The sequence below is a fragment of the Dysidea avara genome, chromosome 11 (genome assembly GCF_963678975.1).
Source record: "Dysidea avara chromosome 11, odDysAvar1.4, whole genome shotgun sequence".
Classification (NCBI taxonomy): Eukaryota; Metazoa; Porifera; class Demospongiae; order Dictyoceratida; family Dysideidae; genus Dysidea; species Dysidea avara.
The window spans coordinates 27,156,338-27,181,598 of record NC_089282.1 but is presented as its reverse complement, the minus strand read 5'-3'; the positions used below and the strand labels follow the sequence as shown (position 1 = coordinate 27,181,598).

At 39.7% G+C, this 25,261-nt stretch overlaps 2 protein-coding genes and 2 long non-coding RNA genes across 10 annotated transcripts; 3 read left to right on the top strand and 1 right to left on the bottom strand.

Moving 5' to 3' along the window:
* The first annotated feature begins 684 nt into the window (after positions 1-684).
* On the top strand, positions 685-12,468 carry LOC136238620 (uncharacterized). Of its 3 annotated transcripts, XR_010693093.1 has the most exons (6): positions 8,515-8,918; positions 8,965-9,048; positions 11,489-11,566; positions 11,620-11,679; positions 12,171-12,270; positions 12,327-12,468. It is a non-coding gene; the product is annotated as an uncharacterized lncRNA (long non-coding RNA). The 3 variants fall into 3 exon arrangements; XR_010693092.1 differs by lacking the exons at positions 8,515-8,918; positions 8,965-9,048 and adding an exon at positions 685-838; XR_010693091.1 differs by lacking the exons at positions 8,515-8,918; positions 8,965-9,048 and having other exon boundaries at positions 10,524-11,566.
* LOC136238621 (uncharacterized) lies at positions 5,800-7,902 on the top strand. 2 transcript variants are annotated; one of them, XR_010693095.1, is made up of 3 exons: positions 5,800-7,010; positions 7,062-7,271; positions 7,380-7,902. It is a non-coding gene; the product is annotated as an uncharacterized lncRNA (long non-coding RNA). The 2 variants fall into 2 exon arrangements; XR_010693094.1 differs by having other exon boundaries at positions 5,806-5,901; positions 6,029-7,010; positions 7,062-7,902.
* Positions 12,412-22,642, bottom strand: LOC136238617 (protein phosphatase methylesterase 1-like). 4 transcript variants are annotated; one of them, XM_066029188.1, is made up of 15 exons: positions 22,497-22,642; positions 21,957-22,052; positions 21,802-21,895; positions 21,671-21,728; positions 21,572-21,623; positions 21,398-21,466; positions 21,081-21,160; positions 20,936-21,026; positions 18,442-18,507; positions 18,250-18,394; positions 18,145-18,196; positions 18,032-18,097; positions 17,943-17,987; positions 12,660-12,724; positions 12,412-12,608 (listed from the first exon to the last, which is right to left on the bottom strand). In XM_066029188.1, the coding sequence occupies exons 4-15, from the start codon at positions 21,717-21,719 to the stop codon at positions 12,528-12,530; spliced, it is 861 nt and encodes a 286-aa protein (XP_065885260.1). In that variant the 5' UTR covers positions 21,720-21,728; positions 21,802-21,895; positions 21,957-22,052; positions 22,497-22,642; the 3' UTR covers positions 12,412-12,527. The 4 variants fall into 4 exon arrangements, with proteins under 4 accessions (XP_065885260.1, XP_065885257.1, XP_065885259.1 ...); XM_066029185.1 differs by having other exon boundaries at positions 22,188-22,637; XM_066029187.1 differs by having other exon boundaries at positions 21,802-22,047; positions 22,188-22,635.
* On the top strand, positions 22,328-24,801 carry LOC136238616 (nuclear factor of activated T-cells 5-like). The gene is made up of 8 exons (XM_066029184.1): positions 22,328-22,755; positions 22,852-23,192; positions 23,247-23,327; positions 23,385-23,563; positions 23,621-23,790; positions 23,847-23,951; positions 24,005-24,096; positions 24,154-24,801. Exons 1-8 carry the CDS (start codon positions 22,686-22,688, stop codon positions 24,607-24,609), a joined length of 1,494 nt encoding a protein of 497 aa, XP_065885256.1. The 5' UTR covers positions 22,328-22,685; the 3' UTR covers positions 24,610-24,801.
* The last annotated feature ends 460 nt before the right edge of the window (positions 24,802-25,261 follow it).

The window sequence follows — 25,261 nt, the reverse complement described above, 5'->3', positions numbered from 1 at the left end:
ATTATACTAACAATCTCATGTAAGGCTTTAGTTAATGTGTTAAACGGTTGTATACAATCACTGGACTGGACTAGTGGACTTGTTTTTTTTGTTGTTTTTTTTTTGTTTTTTTTTTGGCACATGTTTGGGCAACTGGCTGTAGTTATTGCTACATGAATGTAAAATATGCAGGTGAACCTGTCTACTTGGCACTGTCTGTTATCTTAGGATTGTGTGCAATTCTCTCTCTTGGCATAATCTCTATTGTACGACTACCATTTGTCTTATCATGAAGCACAAACCATACAGCACATGTATATGTATTGTTGTACTAGTTATAGTCATGGAGCTGCTTTTACCGTTATTAAACGATTTTGCTCACGTGGGTGCGTACGGACAAACCTAGATAGGTAGATAGGTACACACACACACTTTTATGAAAACAATTTCAGTAAACCAGGCGCACGCCTACAGCCGGCCGAAGGCTGGCTGTAAGCGTGCGCCTGGTTTAAAAAGGGAAAACACCTGAGTCCAGTAGTCCAGTCCAGTCCAGTGATTGTATACAACCGTGTTAAACATACTGAAACCATATATGAAGGCTTATTTGTATTCAATAAGCCACTGGAAATACCATATTATATCCCACCTTTTTCACAGTGCTGATAAATTGTGCTGTAAAGCATTAATAAATAAAATAATAAAATTATGTATTTCACATACACTTAGTGAATTTTTAATCAGTTGTGTTTAATTCTTAATTGAGTTCATGGAAGCTTGTACTGTGGAATTCTTTAGACATGGGCAAAGATTGTACCAATGATGATAGCACTAAAATCACTGAGGATGATATAATTGAAAGGTTTGTAGAGATGTCATGATGGGGGGTGCACCAGGACAGTACGTATATGAAACACGGGGCCTGGGGGCACAGTTCCTAGAAGCTAAAGGTACTTTGTATGTTTCAAGGTTGAACTTTTTAATGTTTTATTCTTTCTAAGTGGTCTGAGTTGATCAAGAGTTATAGGGATCAGTGACACATAAACAATTCTGTTATGAGCTGATTGTCATATGGAGTGGCATACAAAGGATCTTTTGCGTTTTATCTGCAAAATTCCTAACAGGCTAAATGTGCCGTGGGACGGTGCTGCAGATGCAAGTGTTCATATATACCCAGCAACTGTTAAGTGTTACATGCAGTGGCTGTTCTATTCATGGATAATAAAATTATGTATGTTGCACATGTGTATATGTGTAATGACGATGTGTAATTCCAAACAGCTACAAGGACACTTCTCCTTAGTTACGTCTCTCTTTAATTCTCTTAACTAAATGTCTGCCACCTGTGGTCTGCGCATGCACAAGCAGACTATACAAGGCATGCAGAATATATATACTATAGTTACTATGGTTACTGAGTCAGTTCATTACACCCCTGGTTAAGTCTGCGGCCACTAGCTGACGTTTCCTTAACCTTCCAGTCCAAGGTCACTCCTGTACTAGTGATAGGGATGAGTTGGCTTGACTTTGCTTGACTTGTTACCTTGGTTAGTCTGTTTTTGACTTGTTCTGCTGGCCGAAACTGATTGTCCAAAATTTCATTCCTGAGATGATCTACGGCCACCAACAGTGCATCTGATTTTGGCCTATCCAATCTTTGGATATGAGCATTGTTGTTTGCCAGTTTAACAACTCTGTAGGATCCATGTTACTGGTTTCCTGCTCTCCCCAGTCTTTTCAGCAGGCTCCAATAGAACACTTGCTCTCCGGTTGAAAAGTTAGGTGGTCTGACGTGTTGATCTTATCCCAGTTTCTGCTGCTTCTGATGCCATACTCACACAGATCAACTTGTGACTAGTGTTGTTTTAGTATGGAGTTTTAGTATGGAGTTTTAGTATGGAGTTTTAGTATGGAGTTTTAGTTGTAGCTAGTTTCATCAATAATTTTAGTTTTAGTTTTAGTTGTAGTAATCTTTCTTAATTCTTTTTAGTTATTGATTTAGTTATGGTTATTCACTCTTTGATGTTTTAGTTTTAGTTATAGTTAAAAACTTGAAAACCTTTTAGTTTTGTAGACACAGTTTTAGTTATGTATCTGAAAACCTTTTAGTTATAGTTTTAGTTGTGCATAAGAAAACCTTGTTTAGCTTTAATAGTAAACACCAAGTGACTATATTTTATGTGAATGAAACTCTTGTTATAATTTCAGTACCATTTTTCCAGCTTAGTAATACAAAATCTTTGTATTACAAGACCTGTCAATTTTTTAATAATATAGATTAATACAACACTTAATATAGTGCATTTGACGCAATCTCTGTCCCAGGTATTCCTTATTCTTTCTTAGTAGAACTTCCCTTTCCAAGTTACTATCAGTAAGTCTGTTACGTTTGCCAGATGTCGATTCCCCACTTGTAGAAAATACTCTTTCAATAGGGGCTGTTGAAGCAGGTATGCATAAATGTAGCCATTAGCTAAAAGCATTAAATTACAGTGACCATTAACAAAAACGGTTAGTATACTATAGGCCATCACTACTACCTAGTACCTACATTACTGAGTTCGTGAATTTTGGTCAAACAGTTTTTATTAGTTATAGATTTAATAGTATGCACATAACTATATGATATAGATATTTTAGTTGCATATAGTTTTAGAAGTAGTATCAAATACATTAATTTTATTAAGCAGTTACAGTTTTAGTGATAAGATCAACTTGCTATATTGTAAGCAGTTACAGTTTTAGTAATAATATAGATTTGATTTTAGTTATAGTTATAACTTAAATATATTCACCTTACTAAAAGTACTTTTACAGTTAACTGAAACAACACTACAGTTGTGACCTTACCTTAGCAGGGGTTAGTGCAGCTTCAGTGGGCAACCTGGGATCATGACCATAGAGCAAGTAGAAAGGTGATATTGCTGCTCAATAGCTCGATAAGCAAATAGGACATAAGGGAGTTTCTGATCCCAGTCACAGCCACCCTTTTGACTAACACAGTCATTATTGTATGATTGAATGAATTTGAATCATTCCACTACCTCATCTGTTTGAGGGTGGTACACTGTAGTGTTTGTTTAGTGAATTCCTATTAGTTGTGTAACTTCTCTTATTAGTCTTGATAAAAATGCCTTCCACTGTCTGACAAGATTTCAGCTGGGACACCATGACGCTTTCAATATCTTCCACCTACAGTTTATCATGTACAGCAAAGATCTCTGATCACTTTGTCAAATGGTCCATGAAGACGTACTGGTTACCTTTACTTGAGCATAGAACTACATCAGTCCCCTCACGATCAATTGTCCCAGAGACTGGTATTAGTGTCAATCGGGTACGTACTGAATGCCCAGCACAATAAGTTCCACTTGTTAAGCAACCTTGGCTCCAATGGTACATCTTTGGCCACCAATAATGATGCTGAAGCTCACTATACACTTTAGCATCTCTCAGATGTCTGTTGAAATGATTCTTCCAGTAATGATTCTGTGGGGGGTATTACTCTCAAGGTACCATCACAGTGTATGTAGTACACACGCAATAGACCATCTAGTGTACATCAGAAGTCATCAAGTGCAAGTACTATTAGATTCTTGAGGTGTTTTGTGACAAAACCTTACATGGCACATTAGTACAAAGCATTTTTGTATTCAGATCTCACATAGCAAACACAATGATAAACACAAAAGTAAATAACAATTTTGACTATTACACACAAGAAATAATGCCAGTGGATGTGACAGTTTCATCAGAATTCCAAGGCAGACAACATCAACACTGTCTGCAGGGTAAATAAATAGTTCTCAACTCTATTTGAAATTTATTTAGATTCTAAATACATTACAGCCACACGCATTCAAGTCGTTTACTCCTGGTTTGCATTGAAATCCACTACTGTTGTGCTTCCATCCTGTATTTGTATATCACATCTTATTCCAAGAGCTGCAAATCTTCAGGATAGTTCTTCAGTCAGTATACCCACCCCCTGGGGGATTGTGTACTACCCCAGATAAATATACTCGGTGATAGAGTACAGGTGCCTAGCTCTTTGATGTTACACAATCCCAGTCAGTAGGTAGCTTGGTGAGCACTTCATTAGCGATCTCCAACAAATCTGTTTCTACTTTCCCTCTACCTAGAGAATTACACACAGCTGTTGTGCGGCTGTTTGCTGGAGGATCCTAGAGTGTACGTGCTGGTTGTAACTTCAAAAAGAAGAGATTCTAGTAACAATCTACAAGTTACAGTCCCTTTTGCATTAGTTGTTCTTTTAGACTCACTCCTTGTCACCTAAGACCATTTTCTACTCTTCATACGGTTTCCTATGATGAGGTAGCTTCTGGTTATTGTGCAAGCTTCATTCTCAACACCATATCAGTATGAATACTCCGAAATTATTACAGCCATTTGCCATTTATACATAAAGAAGGTTGCTATTTATACAGTACAACCATTAATCCATGCCACCCTGGAATGTCCATATAAAGATGCCATCAAATATGTCATATAGTTCATAAGCCTTATTAATATTATATCACTTATTTTTTTGTATGTCATAATATATATAATACCATTAAGTGGGTGTGTCCAAGACAGATTTCTCGTGTAATAAAGGACCAGAGTCTATAATCGTCCTTAGAAGAGGATGTAGAGCAGTATTATATGGACTGAACTTGTTGCCATTTTGCAAGCATTTCAAGTTGATAAGGAAAGGACCTTAGAGTCAAGATAGGACATCATGTCTGCAGAAACTGTTGAAACTGTGAGGCAGCAAGGGGAAGATGACATCAAAGGTTCCATTAAGCCTTGTCTGTGGGCTCAAAAGAGAATGCAAAAAAAAAAATCAATCACCCATATTACAATAGGCTACCGGAAAATTTATCTTCATCACCAGAAAAGCTAGCTGAGCCACAAGATGCTGCCATGACACAGAGAAACTGGTTAATCTGTCACTTCAAGTTGATGGGCAAAGTTGACTACACCAGTATTTTTAGGATATCAGAAAAATAAATTGGGATCTTTGCTGATGGGTGGGACACCAACATATCTAATGGATCCAATCCCCTACTCCACCAGTAGTTAAAGTGATACCTTAATACAACGGTAAGACTTGTGGCTGGTCTTACTAGTGATAGGATTACCACGTCACTGTTACTGACTATCACTTCATAATCATCAAATATGAAACCTCCCTAACGGTTGAGACATGTTGAGAAGCTCTGCCATCATCCTTCTTGTCAAATTGGCAACATACTCTGTGTGGTGTCACCTGAAGTCTTCTTTCAGTCTATGAAAGTAGATTTGTTGTAGGTCATACACTGTGACGTCTCAGTCATAAGAGTTGGGTAACATGTGCAGTTCTATACGATAATGTCTCTAAAATCGTACATTCCACCAGAAAACTATGTTTTGTGTTGCTAGTCCAGTTGATGTACAGTACTGGTGTACCCTTACTATCTTCTCTGTTGTTTACTGTACACCCTATCCACAGTGAAGCGGTAAGGACTGCACATTTGATTCACATGTGATGTGTTGCCCTGCAGGTAGCTGGTGTGGTAGGCAGAGCTGACTTGTGCACAGCTGTCAGCGTGTTTATTTGTTTTGCAAAGTGTTTCCATGCAGACAGTAAGACAGCTATATTGTGGGTAGCTGATCTGTGGTGTGATGTAGGGCTACAGTGGATATGGCTGATGATGTGTGCAGTGTTCAGTGTGTGTAGCATGTTCTGTAAGGAAAGGGATAATTGTGATTGTGAGTAGAGGCAAGCATGACAAAGGACTTTCCTTTTTCTCTATACCTGTTGTTATTTAGCACATCAGGGTGAAACAACAAAGGAGCTATGTGCTAAATGTTGTTTGGATTATGGAGATTAACAGGAAGGAATCGACTGTCACTTCATTTGGGAGCGTTATTTCATTTCTGGTATAATATAAGCCATGCAGGCTGCTATTGTCAACCTGTACTTGTAGTGTTAAGTATTGAACATGACATTGTGATAGTGTAATCATTTAGTTACAATCTTTGTATCATGTTATAAATGTTTATATAGGAATACCATCTGATCTGTATGATGTGACTGGACACAATCCTTGAACTTGGGATATACACGTGAGAGTACCAGATGCCAGAGTGGGTATTGTTTAGTGCTAATCTCTCCACACTTAACCAGTCATAGCAAGTTACTAAAACTTGCATCAATGATAGTGTTTTTCCTTAAGATTCACTTTAACCTTTTTTAACAAAGACATTGGATGCAGATTTGATGTCCATCCATCAACTGTTTCAAGGAATTATCCTGAATGTAGCAGCTACAAAGACATCTTTTAAAATAACTGACCAGAAAGACATGTTTTGAGATTGACAATGCCTATGTCATTCTGGAGTTTTGTTAGGAAGTGCTGCATTATAATTGACTGTACAGAAGTATTCATTGAGTGCCCTAGTGACCTTCTGGCTCATACACAAGTGTGGAGTAATTATAATAGTGTTCCACCGATAATTGGATCGATATCAAATCGGAGCCGATATTGGGAATTTTGGTATCGATCGGTATCAGTTATTTAGGTATTCTGATACCAATTAATAGCCATTCACACCAATCGTCATCATCATAACCATCATCATAAATGCTATGCTAGCAAAACGTGGGGTATAACAGGCTGGAAATAGTGTTGAGCATTATTCTAGCATAAAAGGTGCAGGAATTGCTTTATTAAAACATTGAACAACTGTATGTTTGCATGGAAAAGATTGTAACACTCTAACTCAGACATAGCTAACTTGAGAGATAGGTATGTAAATTGTATGGCAATTATCAGTATATGTATCGGTGAGAATTTACTGCTATAGGTATCGGTATCGGATCAGTAGGTATTTTTCTGTATTGGTGTAACCCTAAATTATAAGCATCACTCCACTGTAAAGTTTTTAATAGGCATTACTCCACAAGGGACAATTTCATTGTGCAGGAGGTCACATGAGTGAGGAGGAAATGGCGGAGTGGTCAGGAATTGTGGATTTACTTCTTCCTGGTAGCTACCACACTGCACAGCATTGAATGTATATTTGAATACTTTTTGTAGGTGATGTTGTGTTGCAGAATGTATCTAGCAGAAGTCAAAAGTCTGCCTTTCACGAAGGGGAAGAAGCGACTAGAGAAGCAAGAGATTGACTGGAGTAGTGAATTGTCCACAGTATGTAAACAGTAGAGAGCACTAAAGCAGATAAAATACACTATACTGGAAGGTGTTTAATATCTAGTAATAATGATAGTTGTAGATGAAACAGTAAAGGTGTGTTGTGCATGTATCAATATGTGTCCATATGTTGTACCATTGGAATAATTGTTTGTTGAATTTTTGGTAGTTAATGGCACGAAGGGCAATATCACTTTCCTGTAGGTCGGCACTGTATCCCCACACAGTCAAAATGGAACCATTGGATTGTACATTGTATGTTGTCACACATCACCAAAGCTAGGTTTACTGCAGTAACACCACAACCTGTTGTCTTCATCTTCATGATCACTGCTGGTAGTGTTACTTGTGGGTGCAATCAGTACAATGTGCTGAGAATCAGCTACTGGTGTTCTTGTATACTGCTATCTCAGGTACTGGCTACTCCATCATTCATGCATGCAGACATCATTTTACTCAATCCTTAATAGTAAGGTGAGTCAGCAGTATAGGAGAATAACCATCAAGTGGTGTATCTGGAGTCAAAACATTATTACCATAGTAACTTGATAGTTAAAGCTGTAGCTACCTTATTTGTTAGCTATGAGGCAGTGTAATGAACAGCTGAAACTTGTTAGTGACAATACTCCCTATTGTACAGTATGTGTAGTTGTGTACATGTAAGGTTGCTGGTTGTATAGTATGTAGCTTATGACAACACTGCTCTCTTTCAAAGGCTTGTCATATATCATGGGTGTAATGCTTGTAGGGAGGGAGGGACACCTGTTACTCTCCATTTGTCATTTCCCTAACAACAACAGTAATCAGATACTGTAGGTTGGTCAGTTGGTTTCTGGTACCAACTTCCCTGATAAACACTTCAGGTGTGCAATCAGGCATGTCACACTGGGATGATTCCTGTACACCACTCAGACACTTTAGCCTTGTGCAGGCAAATCCTCCTGGGGGAACCCACAGAAGGACTGTCCAGGTCTCGTGGAGAGAATGGAACCTAAAGTTCCACAACAACCCAACACCATTAAGTGAGACAAGGACAGTTGGGCATTTGCTTCCCCCAGTAAACACCAGGTACCCATTGATGTTACGGCTGGGTGAGCTGCTTCCCCAGTTGACACCAGCCAATACACAATGTGAGAGTAACGTTTCTTGCTCAAAGACACTAAATGGCATAAACCTGGAACCTTTTGATTGCCAGGCCAATGCTCTAGCCACTTGGCTATGTAGCCTCGCACAAACACAGCTACACACAGTTACAACCACACATCTACCCCTTACAGGGTTCAGTGGACTAGAGGAACAGGACTACAAGTTAGAGAAGGCTATTCTTGATCTTGCTGTGTAATTCCAGTCATTTGATCCCTCTGTGTCTGATCATGTGATCCCTCTGTGTCTGTAATGATCATGCGATTACCCTATCTGTCTGTACTAGTGATGTTTTTTGTGTCACATTGTAACATAAACACGTACCCATGATTGACAAGAGATCAGTTGTAGACAAATGTGAAGATGACTTCCTTCTGCATGAGGACTAGTCCTGTACTATTTATATCTGCGATATTTAGTTACAAGCCTACAATATCACCATGGTGATTGGTGAACATGTATGGCACTTGTAATGTAATCACAGTTATTATGGTGTAATGTGGTGAAACTATAGCTGGATATCATACAAGTTCTGTCTTCTTTGTTATTACCCATTAGTGTCTAAACAAGTTGATACTATTAATACATTCACATTTCCCAGTAAGGTGTGGATTTGGTATTTCTTCAACATTGAGATTATTTTCAGATGACTGTATTCTGTACCGTTCCCCAAGAGATACTGAGATATCAAGACCTTAATCTAATTATTGAATGGTGCAAATGCTGGCAGGTGAGACTGAAATGTGTCAATGTACAATGCTACAGATCTTAGTCCACTTCTTACAAGCTATCTTATTGATAGCCTGAAAAGTATCACTCAACATCCTTTGATCCTTATCTAGGTGTGATGCTTGACAAAACAATGTTCTTTATTTCACATATCAACAACAACACTATGTTTAAGGCATCTAAAGTACTTTATTTTATCAAGAGAAACCTTTCCAACTACCTCCAATCAACTACAGCAACTTCACATCTCAGTCTTGTTCAGCCTACCTGGGACCCCTATTGTGCAGTTTGCAATATCAACATTGAGAAGATTCAAAGAATTGCTACTGTGTATCCATAAGCTATAAACTATCCTAAAATTAAATTGAATTAAATTAATTATCCTATACTATCCTATATTAAATTGTCCTTAGCTTTATTTCACACATGCATATGCCACTTTAGCATGGGTATTCAAAGGTGCCGTTCAGGGTTTAACTGACATATTACCCGGGAAATTGCAATATCATGGGAATGCGGTTTGCTCATCGCTTTGATGCCCAACCAGTTTGAAGATACAGTACGCTTTGACTTGTTATATTGAGACACAGAGCATTTAATTATGGGTTTGGGTTTGGAAGTTAAGCTAGGCTCAGTGTAGTTGCTAAGTTTAGATTACTATATTCTAAGACGAATGATCTGTATAGCAAGCGCTTGGGTGATGCGTGGACCTCGGGCTTTGGGTGTTTATATCAGCAAAATTCCTTGCGGCCATGGTATAACTATTAAATACACAACACTGTGTTTAAGGCATCTAAAATACTTTATTTCATTAAGAGAAATTACCTTTCCAACTGCCTCCAATCAACTAAAGCAACTGCATATCTCAGTCTTGTTCGGCCTACCTGGGACTCCTACTATGCAGATTACATTACCAAAGATTCAAAGAAGAGCTGCCCGTTGGATGTTAAATGACTACAGTAGATACAGCAGTGTGACATCAGTGCTCCAACAATTACAATGGCCCACCTTGAAAGAGAGAAGAAAGCTAGACTATTCCTAAGCTAACAATAACCTTATCACACTTCAAGTACCACCATACTACCCCAAACATGCCACCCTAACAAGACCTCATCACCAATCCTCTTTAATATATCTGTTTACCAGAACATCTTCATAATATGAAGTTTCTTCCCTAGAACAATTAACACATTACCACCAACCACAGTAGCATCCAATTCATTAACTATATTTCAATCTAACATCTAATTAACTAATCTAATTGTAAATCATAATATTTTCCTTGGGTGTATCAGCAGTGCTGCCTTCTCAGCTTGATAAAAATAAATAGGTGTCCTCTCTGTAGTGCTTGACTTTTATTTGGTTAGCCCCAATGGCATAGCCACCCCAACCCTGGTAATCACAGCCCATACCCTGATAACTACAGTTACCCTGGTAACAACAGCTGAAAGCCCTGGTAGCCAGATACTCATGAAATTCTGGCTACACCACTGATTGGCAGTTCCCTGAAGGCGTGGCAACACTCTCATTTGTGTCACTGCTTTCAGGAGTTAACTTGACTTATGTTGGGTCCTTACTACACTTTCCTTGTAGAACAACTGTTGAAATACTTGGTTGAATAACACAAAAAACTGATGAATAAAAATCTGTTGCTACTCACTACCTTTACTTTTGTTGAACACCACCCACACATGAGAGAATACTGGCCGGGCTGGCTATGTGGGGCTAACCTGTTGCCATGTGCACATTTCAAACTACCATTTCACGTAAACAAACAATTACTGAAATCTGCGTTACTATATGGAATATCATGTGTAATTAACACTCTTGGTAAAAGGGAGATCTTTTTGGACATATTTGTCCTTAACTGAATAAGGTCCCTTGACTACTGGTGACCACTTTAATTTATACAGGTACTGTCTAACTAATTTGATTGCTCTATTTATTAAGAAAGTACACGTGTAGTTGTACGTGAAGCTTCATGATCATTCCAACATTAAAGAGTTAAGACTGTTCCATAAAGTGACTACTCTATTAGAGTATCTCAGCCTTTTGTACCGATTTTATGAAATTTTCTGATACTGCAAGAAAAATTATTCTGGAAATATTTTTAAATTTTACCACCAAAATCATTCCAGCATTGTACACATGCCTAGCTTCATTCAAATACTCTAATAGAACATACTCCAGTCCAACAGTACATTATCCAACAACTTCACAAAGGGTCTACTGAACACACGTTGAAGATCAGTGATTTTCCAACTATTTCATGTAATAACAGTTTTGAGACATGAACATAATTAATATTGATTTTTCATGTGAGTGCTCTCGGATGTTTATTCATGTTCCAAAGGTCCTGAGGGACAAGCTATCCTATAATGGTTACTTGTTGTAGTCATGTATCAATGTGTTCACCATGGTCAATATCTTATTATTTACAGGAAAAGGGACCAGTTTACTCAGTTAATGAAAAGAGACTAACCTGAGTGGAATAAGGATTGTCATCATGAACTGCTCAGGTGAGTAGCCTCTTGACTAACTAGCATCGTGTTGTCATGGTGACTATTGTTAGGGCGATGATGACAGCATGTGACCTAGCAGCCATCACTAAACATGGGAGATACAACAGAAGGTGAACTACAACTAGGACAGTGTAGTAGTGTAACTATGGGATGTGTGTAAGTGGCTGAGTGTGTATATAGCTGATGAGTTCTTTGAAGGATAGTAATGAGCTACACTTGGAGCCAATGGGTTAAGCTTCTTGATTAATTTCTTGAATGAAGGACTAGAAAATTCAAACATTTTAGGCCCTTAGTTTATCATATTACCCTTGAAGCTATGCAATAAACTGTCTGGCTTCATAAAGAGGAAGTTCAAGAAATATTATTAGTCCCAAAAGCATCCATTATGGTAAAGCTAACAAATGATGGACTCAGTTTGGTCATTTATCACATAACACTCACGCCAATCTAGTCTGTTTTGAAATGCCAGAAAAGCATTGCTACACATCACACAGTATCATCAATTCCATCAAGATATACAGGCAAAAGCTCTGTGTAAATATCTACTGAGCCATAGTAAACCCCATTAGTTGTATCGAGAATCCCAAATATCTAATTACAGCAAGCAGTGCATGAGCCATGTCCTGACCACTCCACTTTGGGTAGGCCATGATGGACCACAGGAAGTTGACTTCAATTCGATCTATCTACCAGTGTACTCGGTAAGACGCGACACCAGTTGTATTTGTGCTGACATCACTGTTGTCATGATTACCAGACATTTGCTAACATGACAGAGTCACTACAGCCATTACTACAAGGTATCCAAGACAACAGAAGGAACTGGGTTGAACAGAAACAACTTTGTGTGAATGGTCATTGAAATGATATTTATCATAATATTACCACTATATAAGGAATTAGTGGTAGTTGTATTTGTCATTGAAATGATATAATATAATAACAGCTAATATATCTACTAAGGGATCAGTGGTACTTGTATTTCTTTGCCTTTAGCAAATTTGTGTCTGACGAGATAAGTGCCGACTATCTGTGCCACCTGTGGGGGTGTGGTATGGTCACATGATGAGGATCACATGATCACACTAACCTTGTCAGGATTATCCTCATGTACAACATGACCACATCCAGCCATCACATGTAACTGGAATTTGCCTGTAACCAGGGATTAGTATTACAGTGGAACCTCTCATAACAAACTCCCTGAATTAAGGACACACCTCCATAATGAGGACAAAAATTTTGGTTCCAACAGGTCTGGTTAATACATTATTTACTTCTGAAAGAGGAAAACCTCTATATTACAGCAAAAAGTGGCCAAAAATTTTGGGTCCCAAAATGTCTATGGTAAAGAGATTCCACTGTAGCACCGTACTTCTAGTAACAGTACACACACTAATATAAACAACTAGTCCTTGTGATCACATGACTTGTAACCAGTAGGAACCTCTAAATATACACTTTAAGACCAACTGATTTCAACTGTTATAATAAGGAGGTTTTCCTCTATCAAAATTGTATTGGTAGATGACCATAGGGACCACAGAAACAAGAGAGGATAAATATTCAGTGTGTCACAGGCCTTTAAGAGGTTCCACTGGACACTACACAGTAGTGTAGCCAAAGAAGTTTGGATGAATCACTCCCTCCCGCCCTTCATTGCTGATAGGTTGTTGAAGTCATACCTACGTGTACTCTAACATGCAATAAGATCAGACAAGTATAAGGAATTTTAAGGGATCACAGAAGGAAAAAGTAAGGAAACAAGGGAGGTCGCCTACACCTGCAGATATACTAGTGAACATTTAATCCTAATTCAGGTATAACAGTATTAGAAGTACCAATTAATCCAGTCACCACAGAAAATACAGACAATTCCCATTCATCTACAAACGTAAGGAAGCCATGCATCATGCTACTACAAACTGACACCTTGGACTGTCGGCAAAAAGAAATGGGACACAAAGGAGGACAAAGGTAAGTTCATGATACATGCATTGTACATACTGCAGTATGCGAAAAGGCACATGTTGGGACGAAGCGACATCGAACAGTGAAAAAATCATGCCTGTAGCCTTAACTGTTATGCTTGCCAAGTTACGCTTGCCTGAAGACGGGCAGACAATCAGTCAGTAGCGAATTCCATTAATCTTTATTTTTATTTTGTAACAATCTATTGCAAACATTTAGGGTCATACTGAAGACACTCGGGCTTGTAAGCAATACTGCCAAGGTACCAGGATGGTACTGTGAAGCTGGTTTTGGGTGATTTTTTTGGCCGGAAAAACCTGAACCTCCATGATCTCTATTTACTGATTAGTATAAGCTGGTAGATGTTTGAAGTCTATAAATTGTTTTCCCAATAAGTGGCAGTTTGAGTTGCTTCAGTGCAGCTCAGTACAGTCAGTACCAGATGGTGACAACTAATGTACTTCCTGCAGGGGAAGGGTTCTACTGGGTGCTTCCCACTTGACAGTTTTGGGACAGAAAATTGTAATGTGTTGACAATGTGCCCCTTTAAAGTGTGCTGTGTGTGGCATCTAACTAAAACCTGCACACTGCTTTTTGCATGGTATAATTATAAATACTATACTTTATACTTTAAAGAACTTCAGAGTTTGCCATACGGAACAGTTTAAGTGACCACAGTGCTATACCGGTGATCACAGTGCTATACTGGTGACCACAGTGCTATACCGGTGACCACAGTACTATACTGGTGACCACAGTACTATACAGGTGACCACAGTGCTATACCGGTGATCACAGTGCTATACCGGTGACCACAGTACTATACCGGTGATCACAGTGCTATACCGGTGACCACAGTACTATACCGGTGACCACAGTACTATACTGGTGACCACAGTACTATACAGGTGACCACAGTGCTATACCGGTGATCACAGTGCTATACCGGTGACCACAGTACTATACCGGTGATCACAGTGCTATACCGGTGACCACAGTACTATACCGGTGACCACAGTACTATACTGGTGACCACAGTACTATACAGGTGACCACAGTGCTATACCGGTTATCACGGTGCTATACCGGTGACCACAGTGCTATACTGGTGACCACAGTGCTGATGACCACAGTACTATACCAGTGACCACAGTGTTATACTGGTGACCACAGTGCTGATGACCACAGTACTATACCGGTGACCACAGTGTTATACCGGTGACCACAGTGCTATACTGGTGACCACAGTGCTGATGACCACAGTACTATACCAGTGACCACAGTGTTATACTGGTGACCACAGTGCTGATGACCACAGTACTATACCGGTGACCACAGTGTTATACCGGTGACCACAGTACTATACCGGTGACCACAGTACTATACTGGTGACCACAGTACTATACAGGTGACCACAGTGCTATACCGGTTATCACGGTGCTATACCGGTGACCACAGTGCTATACTGGTGACCACAGTGCTGATGACCACAGTACTATACCAGTGACCACAGTGTTATACTGGTGACCACAGTGCTGATGACCACAGTACTATACCGGTGACCACAGTGTTATACCGGTGACCACAGTGCTATACTGGTGACCACAGTGCTGATGACCACAGTACTATACCAGTGACCACAGTGTTATACCGGTGACCACAGTGCTGATGACCACAGTACTATACCGGTGACCACAGTGTTATACCGGTGACCACACTGCTATACTGGTGACCATAGTACTATACCGGTGACCATAGTGCTATACTGGTGACCACAGTGCTATACCGGTGACCACAGTGCTATACTGGTGACCACAGTGCTACACTGGTGACCACAATGCTATATCGAGATAGTTACAGCACTGTGTGTGGGCAGAAGATGTTTAGTTTACTGATACCTGAAGGATGGTCTTCAAGGTATCCATCCAGAGTGAAGTTGATTGGTGAGTCTTGAATAGTTTCATGCATGTTTAACTCAGGCTCCAACTTGAACTTGAAAGTTCTTTAAATCAGTTAAAGCACTGTGCTATATATAGTAGTCTTGAGATGAAATAATATACCTTTATTGTAGGCCTGTGCGACAATGGAAAAACCTATATCTCGATAAATTCCGATAATAAAAGCCTATTTATCTCGATAAACGATATTATCTCGATAATGATCATACAATATAACACAGAACACTAAAGAACTTTCAAGTAAGTGATGGTTGTTAAATTTAGTCTCACAATAAACAATATTGTTATACCGTTAGTCATTCAACTCTTGTGCTTCTTCTTCCACAGAAGCAATTGTAAAGCTCTTGTCACTGTCAGTCATGAAAGCAAGGGCTTTAAATCTAGGGTCAAGGAAGCATGCCTTGTTAATCAAGCTCATGACATCATCGTAACGATCTTTGAGATCACCCATCACAATCTTTTTCATTGTTTTAGCCAGTGAGGAATCTGAAGAATTTTCAACCAAATGTATTGACAAAAGCTTGTATAATAGTGGTCTTACGGCTGAAATGGTTACTAGTTTTTCACCACCCAGTGTCTCAGTGATCTCCACAATGGGTTGTAAAACTTCCAAAAATGTTTCCATTATTGAAATCTCAGCATCACTAGGCATGAAATCTGTTGTTTTTTAAAAATTTCAATTAAGGTAGCACACAGTGGCTGACGCTGTTGAAGCAAACGTTTCAGCATGTAATACGATGAGTTCCACCGTGTAGTGACATCTTGAACCAAACTTAGTTCCTCAACATGCAAGTCTGTTTGTTTCTGCTTTAATATATATATGAAGACTTAGAAGAGTGATGAAAATGGGTCACTACACGGCGGGCACGAGCAAGAGCTCTTGATATTTGTGGAATTTCCATAGCTTTCTTAACTCCAATTTGAAGAGTGTGGGCTAGACAACCAAAGTGAGGCCATGACAGTATTTCAGTTATACAAACAATGTTTCGTGCATTATCAGTGGCTATAGACACAAGATCATCATCTTTAAGATCCCACCTTGCAAGGCTATCCTTTAACTCATCAGCTAAATTGACACCTGTGTGCTCCAATGGCATTTCAGCAGTGTCCAAAAGGTGAGCTTGTAGGTTCCATAATTCATCAATATAATGCACAGTATGTGTAATATAACTATGGTTAGCACGGGAGGTCCAACCATCTGTGGTACGTGAAAAATTCTTTAGACCACGTGCCATAGCAGCAGCAATTCTTGCTTTCTCACTCTGATAAATTTCTGGAATGTAATTCTGTGAGAAGGTCTTCCTATCAGGAACCACGTATCTTGGCTCAAAAGTACGCAACATAGCCTGAAATCCCACATTGTTGACTATGCTAATGGGCAACATATCCTTTGCTATACAATGGCTTACTGGTTGGTTAAGAGTTTTCCACCTTTTCGAGTTTGTTGACAGTGGCTCGAACTGACGGAAAGCTTCACTAATGGGTGGTTGGTTGGCAGACACGGCACTACACTTTTGACCAGTTGCCGTTTTGGCTTTTACTTTCAAATATTCCGAGCGGTGGTTGTATTCCAAATGAGAGATCATATTGGTGGTGTTTCCAAGATAGTTCATCTTCTTTGGGCAGAGCGTACAGTAGACTTCAGTCCGCTTCTTTTTATCTTTCTCCAAGTACTGCCCATTTTCCGCTGGGAAGCCAAAGTATTCCCAAACAGGACTCTTTGCTTTTTCAAGCTTTAACAGTTCACGAGGACTATCGCGACACTCACTGCTTGAGTCACTGCTAGAATCACTACTCGCACTACTATAAGTGCTCATTTCACTAACGCAGATAAAACAGAACAACACAAGGTGAATCACGAGATACATGAATAACATGATTACGTAAGCAATTGCATCATAATTAATTATCGTATAATAATCGATTACAAGGAATATAATATCGCTATCTCGATAACCCTTCGTCCTATCGCGATAATCGTATTATCGCTATTATCGCACAGCCCTACTTTATTGGTAAGATCAAGAAACTCTAACAGAACAGTCATTAGAATTATATTCTGAATTTTTTTTGCCGCTGAATTACAGGTCTGGGATCAGTAACATTATTGTGATTTACAATAGACAATATTTGATGTTCCAGGGTTGGTGGGTGAGGCATCTACTGCACAAACATACAAATGGTAGGTAGATGGTTGTCAAGTCTAAAAAACTTAGTCTTGACAAACAAATAGGGATAAGGCATTACAAAACTGATGGAGTCAGTTACAAGACTAAATGAATGACTGAGTCATCTGCCACTTGTAGAAGATCTAGTAGTTTAGCAAAAGTAATTAGTGATGTCAGGGGTGCTACAATTGTGAGGTAAATCCTAGCCATGCCCCCTGAAGCTACAATGCACAAAGCATACACTACTACTACACACACTAAACCACAAGCTGATACCTTGCATATGAGCAATAGTCAACTCCTTGTCCAATCGATCCACTCCTACATGAGCACCCAGTTAACATGTTGTTTTAATTATTGCCCACCTGCTAGTATTAGTAGTTTGGAGCCCGGACAAGACAAGAACACTTGGGACATCCCCTCATACCATCCTACATGTGATCTTACATGATATCATTGCTATGGATCACATGATCACCTCTCCAATATGGTTCTGTTTTGCTCAGGTCTACACGCCAATCATACACTACCTAATGAAAGCCACAGGGGCTTATAACAAGTATTATTACGGGTATATGGTTACCGTGGAAGTAGGAGGGGGAGGGGCAGGCATTGCATGATCATCTTCCGAGATGGTGTCCAGAGATGATGTGGTTGTTGTAGCAACACCATCAGCAGTTGATTGGACAATTTCCTCCCTAACATCTACACTAACAGCATCCCCTTGTCTGTAGTTACCATGGTGACCAGTAAATGTTGGTAGATGACCATTTACCTCTTGACTTGTCCAGGAATGGAGATCCTTGCTGATGTGACGTTCCTCAGTTGACCACTCCTAATACTATAGGATAAAGTTAACCACCTCATAATATAATAGCCCATCAGTTAAACAATTAAATTCACTTACAATATTGTAGTGTGCACAAACCTTCAATCAGCCACCCCACCCCAACACAATACATCACAATATACAAGTACTACCCATACTGCTTGTGAATGGGACGAAAAGTGTTACCAATATCAACACCAGGCTGTACTGTATATGGCTACACTTACACCAACATCTCCTGGCATTCAGTAATTGAAGTGACAAATTGACAACATGATTAATGAACAAAATAATTAGTGACATCAACACCTGTTCCAATTATACCCACAGGCTAGCCACTATCTAACACTACCTTCAGAAAAATCATACCCACCACAATGGCTTCCAGTTACTATGACTTGTAGAGGAGTTTGTGCACTTCAACACCATTCATGATAATCTTCCTGCCAATTTATAGTGCTTTTTGGAAGTGTACTGACTCAACAACCATAGTAACCATAGCCTACGTACGGGATGCATGTATAGCACAGGCTACTGCACACAGTTGGCTATAAGAATTAAGGGGAAACATAACTAAGGAGATAGTTACGAACTACCGTGTCTTTGTTAAAGGAGCAAGAGTTCATAATAATAATAGTGGGGTATTCCCCTATTAGTGGCCCACTATGTAGCTCTTATGTGTTCACACAAAATGGACCAATGGCAGTATACTAATTGTATGTTGTTAGCTGTAGAGAGAGATAATCCACTATCTCAGATGGCTATGACGGGCACTAAATCATTCCTGATGGTAAACAAAACTACAAGAAGTCTCAACTAACTCTAGCCAACTCAGCAGCTAGCAAGTCTCAACTAACTCTAGCCAACTCAGCAGCTAGCAAGTCTCAACTAACTCTAGCCAACTCAGCAGCTAGCAATCAATGGTATGATAGTTTAGTGTTGAAAGAAAGCTGCAGACTCTAATACATTTAACGGTGATCTACTTGGTAAAGTTACTCACCAGTTATAAACCATTAGTAGTGACATGTCTTGACATGATACAGAAATGCAATGAAACCACAAAAAACTTGACATCAGCAATTAGCACCTCCTAGCAGGTACAAACCCAGCTACAAGTAATACAGCCAATGGGATTCATTGTGTGTTTGTATATAATCATATTCCATTACTGGTATGTAGGTAAAACAAATTGATGTTGGGGATTTCCCCCAAGTTCCATCTTTGTGTTAATTGAAATGAAGTAAGGCTCCAAGCAACACATCACAAGACAGGTAGCGTGCTGCATTTCATAGCATTAATAAGTAGGAACTGTTTAGGCAGACAATGAACTTCATATTGTCCTAATACAACTTCTGTTGGGCCTAACATAATTGATCTGTTCCGGATCATGAAGTAACAGGTAGGAATGGCTACCATACCAACTAAATCATTAATGTTTGTATGAAGTGGGTGGCAGTGACTGCACACAGGATCAACAACATAGCAGTGTAGCTGACAGATGTGTAGTCTGGAATGTGTTATAGTGGGGAATAACCTCTTGTAAAGTATTAAACTTGTCAGACAAGATTCCCCAGAAACCCGCCAAGCTGATAGGACTATGGATGCAGCTATTGAAGATCAATATGTGTGTGATATAGGACATCAGTATGTACTACACCAGTATGTACTACACCAGTATGTACTACACCAGTATGTACTACACCAGTATGTACTACAACTTTTATGTCATAGTTGTGGTGTGCATGCAACAGCACAAAAATACCTATCTGGTCCACCATGATATTAACTCTGGTCAAGAGATGTTGACCAACCCACCTACAAGATTTGAAGGTGAGAACACCTCCTAGGATGGCAAACAGATCATGGACGATAGCAAGTAACTCTGTCTAAAGACCTCAAGCAGAAGAGGCATGAATGAAGTGCTACCTTGCCACCTCACTTGCAGTAACTGTAACCTCACTCGCATGATCTAGTCATTACCTAGTCCATGGAAGCAAAGGCTTCTTCTGCACTAAAGCATGATGTGAATGATGATGTAATCCTTGTTGTTGTCGGCTAGCAAATGAGAGGGAACCCTGTCTCCACCACACAGTCAGGGACAAGGTGCACACCACCAACAAGTGGCATGTTACTAGTCCACCATGAGGAAGTTGGCAACACACATAACTCACCCATGTATGTATGTATTACATTACTACACTACAGTGTACACACACGTTACACACACACACGTTACACACACACACGTTACACACACACGTTACACACACACACACACACACACACACACACACACACACACACACACACACACACACACACACACACACACACACACACACACACACACACACACACACACACACACACACACACACTACACACACGTGCACACACACACACGCACGCACACTACACACATTATTGATACTAAACACACCTCCATTCTATAGCATGTTCTAATGATCTGAAACATTTTGGTCTACTACTAAGAAACGACTGCATGCCAGACAGTGAATCCATCGCTGTTCCTATACCAATAAACCAGCCAATCATATTAGTGTACCCACCCACTAGTTACATACCTTCCACAACATCAATCACCACCACTCCCACCAGTGAAGCAATTCGATTGGCTGATCTCAGAACTATAGCTCCACCCATGCTGCAGGGCAGAATTAATATCAAACGTTTGTCCATCATTACCTGAAACCTCTCTTAATAAACCCTTCAAATTAAGGACACAATAGAAAACACCTCCCTAATAATTATTCAAATATTTTGGTCTGGCTTGATCATACATGTTTGTTTCTGGAATAGGAAAAACCTCTCTATTTCAGCACAAAATTTGTTGGTATATTAAATTGTTTGTTACAGAGAGGTGTTCAGTGTATCCGACTACCTGTGACCCATCAAGATCAGGGGTGGTGCCTCGTTACCATATAAACCGGTGACAACAGCCTCAACATCCCTATAGGAAGAATAGTCACATGACAGCCAGATTAAACATAAAGTTTTCTTCAACAGAAACACAGTGAGAAATGTCCGGTAATTAGCACCCATAATGGATGCATACCTTATTAAGGTATCAATAGATAAATCATCCTCAGCTGCAGTCATGGTAGACCCTACAGTGGCGGTAACAGAGTCACGTGCTCCGTGGGTGAGGACTCACCATGCCCACGTATATCCATGGCAACCACCTGACACTCACACAACCTCATTAGTGCTGACTAGAACACATAAAACAACACGTCTAGTCAATGAAGACTGTGCCCCCACCACCCACACTGTAACGCAACTCACAGTAAACAAGCACCAAGAGAACGCTGAATGTCCCCCACCATGAAGAAGAAACACGACTGGTCCTGTGTCCCCCGTAAGGTACACCCTAAATGATTATTTCAAGGTCAAGGGAAGTTACATCATCATGACCCAATTATGATATATGGAAGGATATTCCTCTAGAGTGCACCTTGACATCTTGGCAGCCATCAAAGTGACTGGTCCATGGTAGAGGGGTGTACTGATGTCCTTTGCGTTTCCTTCCAGCTATACTAAGGAAGATGATATATACAGGTTACATGTCCTCATTATCATACAGGCCCCCATTGTTCCCTTACAAACAACATATTCTTATAATATTTCTAGTGTATTCACACGATACAAAGACATTTCTCCCTCGTAACTACCTCGCTGTTGGAGGGAGGGACTTTTTGAGAAGTTCTTTTTGTAATGAAGACATCCACGGTATTCGATACAAAATTATTTCGGTTACTAGGCTAAAAATCCCTTTGTGGCTCGTCCCTACTAAATTTAGCAATGATGTAATCGAAGTATATAAATAGGCACTGTGCTTACCTGTTAGAAAAAGAAGATCGTCAGTGCAAGGAGTCGATTAGGATTATCGTAACCTTCCCTTTTCGCTTAAGCGAAGTTAACTATTGTTCTTTATAGGACAGCCATATCTTATTCTAAACGTTTCAGTTTAGTATATATACCTGACTGCTTATTGCAGTATTATCTACGCGCCGTTCACGAGTGCACCAGAGATTTAATTCGTATGATTGATCGTGACAGTAACAGCAATTCTAACATTTGCTCATCCGAGTTCACCTTCTACAATCACCCACGCAGAGGAAATAGCTCATCCGGTCAACTTCCTGTCAAGTTTCTATAAAGGGACTAACATGTCTTGCAGCAATTCATTTCAAGCAGTATCCGTTGGATTGGACATTACCAGTGATCGATTGATGGAAAGTATGTTAGCTAGTTATGCTAGTAGTAGTAGTTATTTGTTTGCACCTTGCTACAATCCCTCTACTGCTGCTAACTACTTCATACCTTTCTCAACAGGTGCTTTACCAGCTACTGATGCAGAAGTTGATGATATATTATTAGAGTCATTTTTATCAGACGCACTCAGCGTCGCTTATACGGATAGTAGTTGTAGTAATAGTCCATTGTCAAGTGACGAAGATTGCTTCAACACAAGCCGTTCTGGTCGCAAGAGGTCGACACACTACCCTCTTGGGTCACCCAAGAGACTCAAGGACAATGATTACCGTAATGTTATTGGTGATGTTCTTGTACCACCCTCCCCTGAGAGTGGCATATCAATGTCATCTCCCAAAGCAGTCCATTCTATCCAAAGCAATTGTAGAGTGTGGCTGGAAGTGTTGGAACAACCTGAAGAGGTGAGCTGTGATGATAATATGATACACTTTATTATTGTGTTTCATTTCTTATAGCATTACCGAGCAAGATATGCTTCTGAAGGTAGTCGTGGTCCCTTGAAGGGACGATCACAAAACTCTTATCCTAAAGTAAAGGTGAGATATATAGATAAGACTTGTACTGGTGTAGTTCATATATGATTTATTACACAGGTCATGGTTGATGGCCACAACATGGACCAGCACGTTAGTGCACAGATAACAGTCAGTCTAGTTCACGAGGATGGGACCACTCATGGAGTGTGCAGTCTGTCAGCCAGTGATGATGACCAGCTGTTTTACAGGCTGACTAACATGACTAAGAGAGTTACAAGCCCTGACATGACTGTTGAGTAAGTCTTCATTAAGGCACAATTAGTAACAGGATCAATGAGAGTGTTCTTGTGCAGGTTTGATCAGTTGAGGATTAAGAGAGAAAGGAATCTCAGTGGCAGAGGTCGACAGAAACAAAAGTCACAAAAATATGACGAGTCACTTGGATATCTGCTATTTCAAGCTGAAGTGGCTACAGTTAATGGAAATGTGACGTGTACTGTGATGTCTCAGTCAATCAAGCTAAGTAAGTGGTTCCCCCCAATGTTAGTTAGTAGTATTTTATGGTATCACTTCTTGTAGCTGCCAAAGTGGAGTGTGCAGAGTTACACGCTATAAAGAATGAGTATGGTTCAGTTGAAGGAGGAGATGAGGTGTGGATCAGAGGCTCAAAGATGATTGGCAATCGTAAGTAATTCACTCTTTAATGTCACTGTCCCATAATCAAGTTATTATTACAGCAACTGTGTTGTTTGAGGTTGAGATTGCAGACCAAGTTGCTAAGGTGACTAGGAGCTATCCTGGAGTGGTTGTTAAGGAGGAGTGTCATCAAGTGAGTTGTATTACTGCATTCTTACAACCAGACATCATGTGACCTCTTATATATTAGAACTTACTGGTTGTGAGGACACCAAAAATTCCATTTAATGAGCAAGTTCAATCCCATGTCGTCGTAGTAACTGGCAAAGACAAGTTACGGAGCAATTCACTACCATTCCTGTTCATCCCATCTGCAGCTCCAACAATGTATTACAATCAGAGACCTTCACCAAGCCCTCCCCCCTTTGTGCCGCCTCAACAGAAGATGGCCAGGTTGTCGCCAAGCTATTCCCCACAGCCAAGAACTCCTCCAAGTGCTAGCCGATACCAACAAGACATGTTTGGTGACATTGCATGCTCTCCTGTTTCCAGTACTTTTGAGCAAACCTTGGACTTCTGTGCTGAACAGTTAGACTTAAATGCTGAGGTGAAAATCTTGGCTGGAGTTGATTCCCTTCCTATGCAAGGAACCTCGCCCCAATCATTCAATACTATGCCTAATAACAAAACTACCTTTCACCTTTAAGTTGGTTGCTTAGTGACCACCAATGGACAGTGCTCACATTGGGCAATGCTGTTACATGCTAAGTATGTTATTGGAACAGCTGCTATGTTGTTGTACCCCATACTATATTAAGACTTTTTTATTGTACGGCTATTGTATTTAGAATTATTGTATGTATGATTAATTACATGAAATCCCAAATATATTTTTTAATGTAACAATTTTCACGATAATTACAGTAGTTTTTAAACTCCATACAATGGGCAAAAAGCTGCTCTGAGGAGGTTGGTCATGAGTCATCAAACATCTAAAGAAAAGTTTAACAACTCAGTATTGATATATTCTAATGTGCAAATTGATATTGATAAATAAAATGTTATTACGGTTCCCAGAGTCCTTTCAGCTCCCCAACACAGTGTGGCTTGCATAACCAAGACACCAATGCTACATTATGTATACTGAATGTGTATACTGAATGTGTATAGTAACAGCTAATTTCAGGCACCATATTATGTTGTGTAATTGCTTGTAGTAAGGCTATGATGTGTGACCAACCTCTGCTCCTTTTACAACAGGTTTATCAACAACAAACAAGACAATACATACAACAGCTATGGGGGTTGATGTAAAAAATGGGTTTGCAATGTATAGACTCAAGGACTACCATGTCTTC